This window comes from Mesocricetus auratus, unplaced genomic scaffold (genome assembly GCF_017639785.1).
Source record: "Mesocricetus auratus isolate SY011 unplaced genomic scaffold, BCM_Maur_2.0 Super-Scaffold_100022, whole genome shotgun sequence".
NCBI classification, from domain to species: domain Eukaryota; kingdom Metazoa; phylum Chordata; class Mammalia; order Rodentia; family Cricetidae; genus Mesocricetus; species Mesocricetus auratus.
The window spans coordinates 29,311,959-29,325,278 of record NW_024429203.1 but is presented as its reverse complement, the minus strand read 5'-3'; the positions used below and the strand labels follow the sequence as shown (position 1 = coordinate 29,325,278).

General features: G+C 42.2%; 1 protein-coding gene across 1 annotated transcript in view; it reads left to right on the top strand.

Annotated features, from left to right (window-relative positions):
* The window catches only part of Dixdc1 (DIX domain containing 1), a 76,181-nt gene extending 67,926 nt beyond the window's left edge, over positions 1–8,255 (top strand). The window contains 3 exon segments of the mRNA XM_040729697.1: positions 969–1,074; positions 2,411–2,519; positions 6,162–8,255. Coding sequence (XP_040585631.1) covers positions 969–1,074; positions 2,411–2,519; positions 6,162–6,242 — 296 coding nt within the window. The 3' untranslated portion in view covers positions 6,243–8,255.
* Positions 8,256–13,320: the final 5,065 nt, after the last annotated feature.

The following is a 13,320-nucleotide window of genomic DNA, read 5'->3' as shown; positions in this document are numbered from 1 at the left end:
GTGTGTGTTTAGTTTGTTCTGACTGTTTTCACCAATTGATTATTAGTACAGACCCTGTTTGGTAACGGAACAGGTATTACCAGAGTCATCTATATCATGTAGTAGAATATTTCAGATTTTCCGCCCAAAGACATATTTCTAGGAGCGGCAGGCTGGCTCAGTGGGTGAGAGCACTTACCACCAAATCTTAACTACTTGACTGTAATCCTTGGTCCTGTGTTGTGGAAGGAGAGAACTGACTCCTAAAGGTTGACCTCTGATCTCCACATGTACCCAACACTAAAATAAATGTAATACATTTTCAAAAAAAAATCACACAAGAGGCTAGGTTTGGTGGCCTCCATTTTTAATCCCAGAACTCAGGAGGCAGAGGCAGGCAGGTAGATCTCTGTGAGTTCAAGGCCAGTTCGGTTTATATCATGAGTTCTGAAAACATACAAGGGCTACATAGTGAGACAAAGTCTAAAAGACAAGATGCTCAGCACAGGACCAGCCATGAGAAAGGTCTTATGTTTTGTAGAATGGATTACTTTGCCTCTGGGTTTTCTCCCATTGTTCTCCCCCCAAGCCCCCACCCTCACCCCTGACAAATCATGTGAGTATTCTTATTCCAAGATCTGAATGTAGGCAGTTTGCTGGTCCTGCTGGGTGTCTACTCTGAGCCTCTGAAATCTGGCCGGCTGGTATTCTGACCTCTTGATCTTTAGCAACAGTGCTGTCGGAGCAGGCATTCCTCTGCCAGAAATCCCTGTGATGAATGGGAAATGAGGTTCCTATGATGATGCTCATGCCCAAGGCACCTGTTGTCCTCGTGGTGACAAGCCACGCTCTGTGGACACAGGGCTTGGCAAGGCTACTGGTGGAGCTGTGACCTCCGGCAGCTATAGCCTCCTGAGACATTTTGAGTAAACAAAAAGAGGAATAGTTTGAATCGAATCCAAAGTTCTAACCAGCATCTCTGATTGCAGCTCTGCCTCACTCCCAGAGTTCTCCAGCCGTAAGCAGCACCTGTACTAAAGTGCTCTATTTCACTGACCGGTCACTCACACCCTTCATGGTCAATATACCAAAGAGGTGAGATGCACAAGTCATATTTCACTGTAAAAACAACAGGAAGGAAGGAAGCAAGGAAAAGAGGATGTGGAAGGAAGGTTGGGAGGGAGGAAGGGAGGGAGAGAGGGAGGGAGGAAGAGAGGGAGAGAGGGAGAGAGGAAGGGAGGAAGAAAGAGAGAAAGATGCAGTTACTGCCAAATGAGCAGTTAAAGAGCCTGGGACATAGAGATTCTAGTTCCAGCTTGACAAATTTTGATCTGGTTTGGTTTGGTTTTTGGTTGTTTTGAGACAAAGTATTACTATGTAGCCTTGGCTGTCCTGGTACTCTCTATATAGACCAGGCTGCCTCTAAGTCATAGAGATCCACCTGCCTCTGCCTCCCTAGTGCTTAGATAAAAGGCATTTGCCACCACACCTGGCCCCACAGGAATAGTAACTGTGCCCCCTGTCCTGATAGCTATACAAATATGCTCCAAGTCTGGAAACACTTGTTCTTTTAAGTATTCAAAATAGCCCCTTCCCGTAGCCATGACCTTTAGGCTGACCCCTTGGGCATTTACTTGTGGGTGTTTATTACTGTGTGATGATGACAACTCATGCCTGTAAGAATTTATGTGGAAAACGTTCCAGAGCTCAGTTCAATATACTTCTTCCCAGTGAAATAAATGTACTGTAAGGGAGCTGGAGATGTACCTCAGTGGCAGTGAGCTTGCCTTGCATTGCTAAAGGCACTAAACCCTAGAACCAACTACTTAGAGAGGCTCTGAGGGTCTCCTAGTCTGTTCATTTCGACAGCACTGGGTAGAAGCAAGCTTTCTAACCCCAGGGGAACTGCTGATCCTTGATCTGGGTGGCCCATACCTGTAATTTTAGCACTGGAGGCCTAAAACAGGGCTGTGAATTTGAAGTCACCTTAGGCTACGCAGCAAATTCAGGACAAGTTTGGGCTACAGAGTGAGACCCTGTCGAAACAAAAACAAACAACAAACAAAACCCATCTGTTTAATTTAATTGTATCAAACTATTATCTCATGGGAGAAACTGAGAAAACATAGATGTATTTATGGTCTTTTTCACAAATTTTATTTTGAATACCTTATTTTCGGATTAAAAACAGCAAAAGCAATGAGTTTGAGTTTTCTGATCACCTGATGTATAATGCCATACACATTCCAAGTGGTGACCGGTTGCCCAACCTCTGCTATTTTAGTGATATTGATTAGCAGGAGCCCTGACCTAGTATTGAAGCCATGCTATCTCTGCCTATTGACTCTGGCAGAGGCATAGATTTAAAGCTAACATTATCTTCCCAGCCTATTTTAACAGGCTATTTTTGTACACTCTTTTTTTGTTACAGGTTGGGGGAGGTGACACTGAAGGATTTCAAAGCAGCTATTGATCGAGAAGGGAATCACCGGTACCATTTCAAAGCCCTGGATCCCGAGTTTGGCACCGTCAAAGAAGAGGTAAAGAATCCACGGGCAGATGGGATAGTATTACTGGTCACTCCTGAACCAACTTTTTCTCTGTTCTGTGAAGAGACACCTTAGCCAAGGCCAGCTTGCTTTACAGTTTCAGAGGGTTAGTCCATTATCATCATGGCGGGAAGCATGGTGGCATACAGGTATGCATGGTGCTGGAGAAGGAGCTGAGAGGTCTACATCCAGATTGGCAGGCAGCAGGGAGGGAGGGAGGGAGGGAGAGAGAGAGAGAGAGAGAGAGAGAGAGAGAGAGAGAGAGAGAGAGAGAGAGAGAGAGAGAGAGAGAGAGAGAGAGCCTGACTTCTGACTTCTTGGGCTCTTGAAACCTCAAAGCCCATCCCCAGTGACACACCTCCTCATCAAGACCACACCTACTCTAACAAGGTCACTCTTCCTAGTCCCTCCCAAGTAGTGCCTCTCCCTGATGACTAAGTATTCAAACACAGGAGCCTACAGGGGCCATTCCTATTCAGACCACCACAGTTCCCCCAATGGAGAGATTCAGTTCATGGACCAATTGCTTTAAATTCCATAGAATGGCCTCTGATGTTGACAGCTTTGTTAGTTACAGGACTGAATATTTTACTTTATTTTTTGTAGATGAGTGTTTTGTTTACATGTATGTCTACAAACCACTTGTATATATGGTGTGCCCAGGGAGACCAGAAGACAGTGTGGGATCCCCAGGAACTGGACTTATAGACAATTGTGAGCTGCCATGTAGGTGCTGGGAATCAAACCTGGGTTTTCTGGAAGAAAACCTGAGCCATGTCTCTAGTTCCAATGACTGATCATTTTTTATGAAATTTTTTTTTTTTGGTTTTACAAGACAGGGTTTCTCTGTATTGTTTTGGAGGCTGTCGGTCCAGCCCAGCCTGAAACTCACAGAGATCCGCCTGCCTCTGCCTCCCGAGTGCTGGGATTAAAGGCGTGCGCCACCACCGCCCAGCTCTCTTTTATCTTGTACCTCGTGTTTTTCTCTGTGTTCTCTGGCATCTTTTCCATACATCGGTTTATCTCCTCTTCTCCTCTCTCTGCCTGGAAGCCCCACCTAACCTCTTCTTTTCTGACTTTGGCCACTTAGTTCTTTATTAAACCAATCAGAAGGCGCCTTAGCAACGACACATGTTTACAGTGAACAAAAAGATTATTCTACAACAAGCAAACAAGCAAATGATTCCAATATCTCCTACCTCTAAGGTTCTATAACTTACCACTCTTAAATCTTTTATCTCTATGATTTCTCTGGGCTTTGCTCTCCAGAAATCTTTTAAGACCATCCTGTAAGCAATCTTAATCTCAAGATTGATTTGTAAATTCATTGTGTATGGTTAAAGAATCTATAAAAATCTGTAACAAATTTGGCTTAAAACTTAAAGCAAACAGCTTATAATTAACCTATACATCGGAATTTTAATTATCAGTCTTTTGTTACAAGTTTAAAGCCAATTTTTGTTACATAGATTTTTTTGTTTGTTTTTTTGAGACAATGTTTCTCTGTATTGTTTTGGAGCCTATCCTGGAACTTGCTCTGTAGACCAGGCTAACCTAACTCACAGCGATCTGCCTGCCTCTGCCTCCCGAGTGCTGGGATTAAAGGCGTGTGCCACCAACACCTGGCGTTACATAGATTTTAAAACCATACCCAATGAGCAACTTACACTTGCTTTTTCCACAGAACAGAATAATTGACAGGCAGGAACAGGCAGCACTGTCCGTATTATAGTGGGAATCCCTGGTAGTAGAAACAAGGGATGGTTTCTTTTTTTTTTTAATGGGGGCAGGATTTGAGGTCTCTTTTGCTTAAGCTTCAGTGTTACAGCCAATTCCTGTTGTCTTCTGATCAAGATGCAGCCAGCACCATGTCTGCCTGCATGCCACCATGTTCCCTGCCATGATGATAATGGACTAAACCTCTGAAACTGCCAGGCACCGCCTCAGTGAAATGTTTTCCTTCGTAAGAGTTGCTGTGGTCCAGAAATCACTGGGACATTGGGTAGTAGAGCAGTGTTTACCATGGTGTATGAATGATCTTTGGGAGCCCATTCCAGATAGTGGGATGCTCTCTCAGCCTGGATGCATGGGGAAGGGCCTATGTCCTGCCCTGGATGAAATGACAGACTTTGGAGATCCCCCCAAGGAGGGCCTCACCCTCCCTGGGGAATGATGTGGGGATTGGGTGGGGGGCTGGGGGGACTGGTGGAGGGACAAGAGAGGAGGGGTGGGAGAGGGAGTTGGGATTGACATTGAAGCATTCATGTTTCTAATTTAAATAAAAGCATATATTGAGGGGGAAAAAGAGTTGCTATGGTCATGGTGTCTCTTTACAGCAATAGAAATCCTAAGACACTAACCCTTGAATATTTTCTCAGCCTATGCTCCTCATCATCCATTTTCAATATATAACCTTCCTTGGACAAAAAATTTCTGGATTCTGATGTATTATCAAAAATGCCTTCATTGTGGTTATAGTACAGAAAAATTGAAATCTTTTAACATCTATTTCTATGTGTATACTTGTTTTGCCTGCATATATGTGTGTGCACCACATTCCTCCCTGGTGCCCAAATAGGCCAGAGGATGGTATCAGATTCCCTAGAACTGGAGTTACAGGTGGTTATAAGCCACCATGTGGGTGCCAGGAACTAAACGGGGAGGTCCTCTGCAAGAGCAGCCAGTGCTCTTAACTGCTGAGCAATTTCTAGCCCCTGGTCTTCTTTATACCCCTTTCTATGTGATGCCTGGTACCAAAATGGTCTTCTTTCTTGTTCATTAAACACATACGCTATTGCTTTCTCCTAAGAAGACCAAAGTACTTTGTGGATTGTAATTTACTATTCTTATAAATACCCATGAGTGAAATAGTGTTAGTGATATATATCATATCACACACACACACACACATACACACACACACACACACACACACAGAATTTCAACTTAAAGGACAGAACCAAAGGCATAGTCTAAGTAATTCTTTTACACTTTCTTAACCTTAATGTTTAAGGTTCTATTGTTTAGATTTTTAAAATTATATTAAAAATTTTGTGTGGGCCTGGAAAGATGACTCAGTGTTAAGAGTGCATACTCTTGTAAAGACCCAGGTTGGATTCCTAGCACTCATATCCAGTGATTCACAACCTCCTGTACCTCCTTTTCCAGGGCATCCAGTGCTTTTGGCTTTACAGACACCTGTACTCAGGTGCACATACCTACACACACAATGCATATAATTACACACTCATACATATATTTAAAAATGAATCTTAAAAACTAATATTTGTGTATGATTGTTCTCCAAGCCAGAGACAACTTGTGGGGGCAGGAATTGATGCTTTTTCCACCATGTGGGTCTTGTCATTGAATTCAGGTCATTAGGCTTTATGACATTGCCTTTTCCACTGAGCCTCCTCGCCAGCCCTTAACTCTCTTTATCACCAGTAGCGCTGCTTAAGTGACTGTACCTTACTTCACTCTGTAGTTTCTGGTCTGTTGAGATGGGGTATCACACTGTGACTCGGCCCGACCTGGAACTCATAGCTATCCTCCTGATTCAGCCTGCAGTTACAGGCATGCATCATAGTCCAGGCTGTATTTTCCTATTGTGGCTTTTTTTTTTAAACCTAGGTTTTCCATGATGAGGATGCCATCCCTGGATGGGAAGGGAAAATTGTAGCTTGGGTGGAAGAAGACCACAGAGAGAATTAACTGGACCCTGGACACTCCCTGGCTGCTTCTCTCAGGAAAGAGGACTAACACCAGAGTACGCTGAGAAGTTCCTAATCCATGCTGCCAAAAGGAAGCTTCTTCAAGTATGATGGTCACGGGCCAGTCCTGTTTGTGTGCCTGGCATATCTAGCACTTAAAATCTCTGTCCAAACACAGACCATGGGTTCATCTGGAGCTCCTTGTCCATGGGAACAGTGTTTAATTCTACTCTGAGGACACCAGACCGAAGGCCTTAACCACCAGCGATGGATGAGCCCTCTCTTGTAAGGGCGTGGCTGCTATTATCTGGGACCTGCAAGTGGATGCATCTCTCTTCATGTTACAGTGTTCATTTAATTGGCCTCAGAGGTTGCAGCCATCATAATCCCAGCATCTTTGCTCATAGACAAGGCAAAGGTACCAACTTTTCTGCTTCTCTGCAGACATTGCAAACCAGGAGGAACTTGTGAAGTGGTACCAAAGATGAAGACCCACTTGTGTTTGTTGACCTGAACACGGATGATGCTGACTTGTTGACTGGGTGGGGAAAAGGTTGCCCATAGTGTGCTATCTTATGCCAAAACCATAATTAAGACCTTGGGCTGCCTCTTCTGTTTTAACTGCTTCTGCAGCTTGTCCTTAGCCCGTTGCGGGCATTTTTCACAAACTGCTGGTTTTCTCTGGGGACTCGTTAACTTTAGAGCCATTTATTTTTCTCCAAACAGATGAACTTTGTGTTTGAAAAGAATAAGAAGTGAGAGGATACGGAAAGGTGCTGCTGCCCATTTCTCTGTGATGCAAATTCATGGCATCTCCTTTGCATTTACCATTTGTGTTTGTGATTTGAGCACGATGTACTGGTCTCCTCTCATTTCAAGGCTGGAGTTATTTTCTATTACATATTTAGCCTGGGCTGTTCCTTTAGGGCACAGTGGAACCCATGGGGCACGGAACATGAGTTGTGAATGGCAGGGTCATTTCGAGGTGAAGGGTCATCTCTCACCGTAACATTGTCCAGTTAGTATAGAAGCTAAAGAGTTCAACTTCCAGAGGTTACTCCATAACTTGGGTTTTCTCATTCACATACCTAGCACCATCCACCAATCAACCATGATGTTTCTATAGTCCCTCAAAGCAGTCTCCAACCACCGCTGTACACTGCCAAACAGAAGAGTGGGACAGATGGGTCAATCTTGGGATCTGCCTGTCTCTGTCATCTCCCATTTTCAGCCATTTGAACAGACTACTCTTTGGAACTCTGAGATAGCATCTTATTGTTTTATATAGACATGCCTTTTAAAAATAGTTCATGTTTGAGAATTGTTTTGTACCTGTTTGCTTTTGTCTGAGAACCATGTCTATTTTTGTAAGTCAAGTGTGATTTCAGTGTAATCCCACATCCCCTGAACTCTATCCATTTTCTAGTGCCCAGTGGCTTTTCTACAGTCTCTTCTTACTGCCTCTTGTGGTTTCAGAGCAAGCTTTATTTTGTTACGAGTATACTAATGGAAGTCAATTCCTGTCTAAGTCTCCCTGCTGTTTTAGTGCTGGAGGTTTTTTTTATTTTTTTTAGTTGATTGCTCTTCTAAAAGACATGAGATCAAAAAGCCCTTTCAAAAAGAAAGTCTTTCATGCACGTTACTCTGGTCTTCTATTGAAGAACAATTTTTCACCAGCTGTAACTAGGAAAGGTCAGGAAAGTCAGCCATAAGCAAGAACAACTCATTGTGAAAGCCAACAGAAGAAAACAGTATTATTTCCATTTTATTCTCAAGATGACTGGACGGAATAAAAATCCGTATATCACCAATTTCTCTGTTGCATGGATTTTAATGTTTTGATATTTGACAGCATGAAGGTGACCAGGCTAAACTTTGTTACTGTAGTCAAATTTACCTTGAATGTCTGTCTCTTAACCCAGATTTCCCTTGTCTGTTTTCTTTCAGCAAACAGTCTTAACATTATGTGGAATTAACTTTTCAGCAAAAATTAAATCAGAGAAAAAGCTTTGAAGTCCTCTATATTGTGTTTAATTTTTATCTCTTTTTTGGAAAAGGAGCCATATGGCCTTAGTGCCTACTACATAAAAGCAGATGTAGAATGTGGTGGATGCAGAGAATGTAGTTCACTAATCTCATGCACCATGGGTAAAACGGCCAAGCATCTCTACTGGAGGGTGTATTCATTAGTGCCTGTACATTCCGGACCAGGGGTCCTCATTCCAATCCATAATGCTGGATTCTTCAGCGTGGGAGCAAGCATGAATTCATTCTGTTTTCAATAATCTCCTATTTGGCTATACTCCAGGACAGTTCTCAATCTGTGTGTCACAACCCATTTGGGAAGTGAGTTCTAGGACGGCCAGGACACACACAAACACACACACACACAGAGTTCTATTTTCTTAGAAACATGGAAGTTTGTAACTGCTTTCAGAGATTATTACCATGGGTTCTGTTTTACAGTGTTTTCACAAAAGCTTTGTTATGTCAGAGGTTTCTGTTTTAACTGCCGTACCACAATTGTGAACAAGTAAAAATCACACACACACACACACACACACACACACACACACTGAATAAAATGGAGTTTACAAACTAAATCTACTTTATCATTTTCATTTATGTCTCTTAACTGAGATCAGTCAGTAAAGCCATTTACATTTAGTAAAGGTAAATTTCCTCAAGCGATCTCCCTGGTAGCATGTTTACTCATTCTCAGAAGGTGGAGATAAGGACTGTTTTATTGCTAGAGATATTTCACTGTTGGTATTTCTAACGTAAGCACAAGATAATTATAAAAAGGATTAGCTAGTTTTGCACCTATTTGAAATCATATGTAAATGTATAGGCACATAAGAACTTGAGAGTATAAACCGTATGGTGACATTAATCTTCAAATGCAGTGTGAACCCCAGTTGGCTCAGAAGTGTTTAAGACTGAGTCCTAGATCTCATGCATGCGAAGCATACTCTCTATCACTGAGCCACTCAGAACCCCAGCCAGAAATGTATATTTATTTATTTTTCTATTTTGAGACAGCATCTATGTTATCCAAACTGATAGATTCAGATGATTAATCATCTTCCTTCAGACTCTGTAGTAGTTAGGATCACAAGCATGGACTACCACCCAGCCCAGAAATTGATACTTAAAATAATCAAAATTCACAAATCAATGTAAAGGCTGCATCCCCCAAATTCAAGCAGGGCTTAATTTATCACTAATGTTATGGGTTTAAATATTTAATATGTTTCCATCTTTAGCTCTGAATGCTTTTTTCACTTGGCTTCAGATTACATACTTTCAACTTTGTTTTGTTGTGTTAGAGACAGGGTCTCACTATGTAGACCTGGCTGGCCTGGAGCTTGCTATGTAGATCAGTCAGTCTGGCCTGGAAGTCACAGAGATCCACTTGCCTCTGTGTCTCACGGGCTAGGGTTTAAAAATAATATATTTTTTTAAAAGATAGAGTCCATGTATGTAGCCCAGGCTGGCTACATGGCACTAGGACAGTCATGCACCAGCATGCTGACTATCAGTTTTAGCTTTTTTTCCCTCCAGTTTCTTCTTGTGTTCTTGGTATTCTGACCATCTGTATACTGAGGACTCAGTATAAATACAGCACATGCTTCCTCCTAATCTAATGTCACCGCCAGCTCAGAAATAATGGGGATTTCTAATTATATAGTCATACAATGGGTGTTCATTTAATAAATATTGCACATGAATTGTTAGTCAATAACTCAAGTCATATTCAAAGAAGCTATTACTTTATTAGCTCAGAAGACAAAGAGAAACAATAGATTAGATTTCTGAACTGGCTAACAGATTAGTTTTGCTATAAAATAATGAGCCACATAATGATGGTTTGTTAATGACCGATACAGTGTACAAAGATTCACCCCCATGGTGATACATTGTCTATGACTTATTAATGCCACTGTAGATCAAAATAGCAAAGCAGCTAGTTAGCCATAGAAGCCAGGCACACGCCTTTAATCCTAGGACTCAGGAGACAAAGGCAGATGGATATCTCAAGAGTTCAAGGCCACCCAGAGCTACACAAGAGTCAATCAGTCTAAAAGAGTAACAGAGCTCACACCTTTAATGCCAGCACTAGAGAGGTATAAAAGATAAGAGCAGGGCATTCAGTAGTCAGTCTCAGGATTATTCTCCAGCCACACTGATAGGAAGGCATTGGATTCCCCAGCCAGACTTAGGAGAGGCAACAGTCTGAGGCTTGATCAGAGCTTGTGGAGACAGGATCGACCATTTCAGCCTGAGGTAGAGGTAAGAGATGGTGGCTTGGCTACTCTGCTTTTCTGATCTTCAGCTTGGAGCTTGAACCCCATTATCTGTCTCTGGGTACTTTATTTTTTGTGCTATACTCCCCCTCTTAAGGTTAATCACCAAGTGTGTGTGTTGCTTGGTGACACTGCAGCCGCCACTGTCCATGTGGATGCAATCATTTCTATGACAGGGGTTCTTGAATTTCTTCTGCTTGTATTTTCTTCTGTGAGGAATTTTCACATGATCCCCAGGTATAGAGGCATATAAAATTACAAATAAAACATTCATTAAATAAATTTACTGAAAAACAACTCTTTGGCAGTATTACCAGTTATTAAAGATGAAATCAAATTGCTATACAATTAGATGCTCTTTGTTTTTACATACAGAATTCAGTCTATAAAATGCATCATGTATGTGTATGAAGCTTTTAAAGGACAAGTTAAAATTTAAAGCCCCATCACCTTAAATGTAATTTCTCACCCATATCTATGAGAATTACACTGGAGAGATGGCCAGTTGGGTAAAGGTGCCAGTTCCTAAACTTGATGACTTGAGTTCTATCCCTGGAACACATATATGGTCAAAAAGAACAGACTCTCAAAAATTGTCCTCTGAAAAAAAAAGTGTCCTCTGACCACCTTCATATGTGTGCCCTGAACACACACACACACACACACACACACTACATAAACGTAATTTACAAATTAAAATTAATTACAAATCAAGAATTATGACATCTTTGGCACCCCTTCTCCCCACAAAAAGAGTTAAAGAACATAGTCTGTGGTGAGGAACCAGGCAATCCTATACATTGTTGGTGGGGAATACAAACACTTTGGGGAAGAATATGGCAAAATCAAACAAAACTATATACACATCTACTTATCCTAATATATATTTGAGTATACATGCACACACACACACACACACACATGTCTCATGTAGCCAAGACTGGCCTTGAACTTGTTACATAGCCAAGGATGATGACCTTGAGCTTCTGAGATTTTTCCTTTTCCACTTTCTAAATGCTGGGATTACACAGTGCATCAGGTGCTAAGAATTGAACTCAGAATTTGATGCACACTAAGCAAACTTTTCAAACTGAGCTACATTCACAGTCCTAATATTTTAAAATGTAATTATTTGTGTAGACACCTGCATGCCATAATATAAATTTTTTGTCGTTTTGATTGATTTTGTTTGTAGACAAGATTTCTCCGTGATACAGAAAAACCACCCTGGCTGTCCTGGAACTAGCTCTGTAGACCAGACTGGCCTCCCTCAAACTCAGAAATCTGTCTGTCTCTACCTACTGAGTGCTGGGATTAATGGTATGCCTAACCACTGCCTGGCATATAAATTCTTTATACATGGTATTGAATTCATAAAGACATTCTCATACAGTATATATTTTGAATACATTTCTCTCCATATCTTCTTACCACTTCTTTTTGCTATTCCCCTTCCCATAATCCCTTTATCCCATTTCACTTCTACTTCATATATATATGTATATATATGATTTTGAATATAAGTCTAGAATCAAAAATAAATGTAATAAAACTTTAAAAAATATAAAAAATGTATACTTAGGGACATTTCAGAAATTGCTGGAAATTCTGCCCTAATCTCAAACAAAACTCAAAATTAGCTGCAGCAATTTTAAATTCAAATATTATTAGAATCCAATCCAAAGATATGGCACTATAATTTTTACGCGCTAAGGAATAACTGTGGGGAAATATCTTCGTTTTCTGTAATTAAACCATTATGCTCACATAAGAGCAGGAAACTTCGAACAGTAAAACCAGTGCGAATCACACCTACATGATGAATCCTTGCCAAGGTGTTTCAAGCACTGTTGGCTGGCCTCGTGTGACCCTGAGGTCATGGCAGTGCCAAGTGCACTGGGGTGTCCCCAGAGCCACAGCTGCAGTACTGGGGTGTAGGCAACAGCAGCAAGAAGCAACCTAGGCTTGCAAGGTTGTGTTCGGAGACTTCTCACTGTTGGCCAATTTTTTTTCTTTTGAACCCCCACATCGTTACTCCACAGTTTAAGAAATCTTTCTATTGAGTTCACACACCTGCAGAATGGCAGGACAATGCATTTTGCAAAGTTGAATCTTAATTTTTTTTTAGACAGGGCGTCATGTCAGCATGTACCCCAAGCTAACCTGGAACTTGCTATATAGACCACTGGCCTGGAATTTAGTGAGCCACCTACGTCTGCCTCTAGCCTCTGGAATTACTGAAGTCAAGAATCACTATATCCGGCATGTTCTTTTATCTTTTCGCTATTCAAGAGGAAGACTACCGTGGTAATTTGGGAGTAATATAACCGTTTTTTGCAAACAAGTTTTTTTTTTTTTGAGACAGGGTTTCTCTGTATTGTTTTGGAGGCTGTCCTGGAACTCGCCCCGGCTTCCCCAGCCTTTTTCTTAAAGGAAAGAAGGGTGTTGTTCCCGTTGGCACCCCTTCCCTGAGCGCAGGCTTCAGCCGGTCCGACTCTCCCGCCTTAGGCCACCACCTTAGAGCGGGCCTTGCTTCCCATCCTCTGCGACACCTCTCCTAGGGCCACCCACACCCCTGCCCCTTTCCCGTTTCTTCCAAACGTGCGCTGCCCTCGGCTGCCTCGAAGAGCCTCTGTCCCTGCAGATGCTAAGCTGTGGCCCGGGTCCGACCCGGTGGCGCGGACCGTTTCCCCGCATAGGGGCGCGGACGCCGTGCGTGCCGGGCGCCGGTTTAAGGAGCCGCTTTTACGACACTGCGCGACCGCAGGGCGC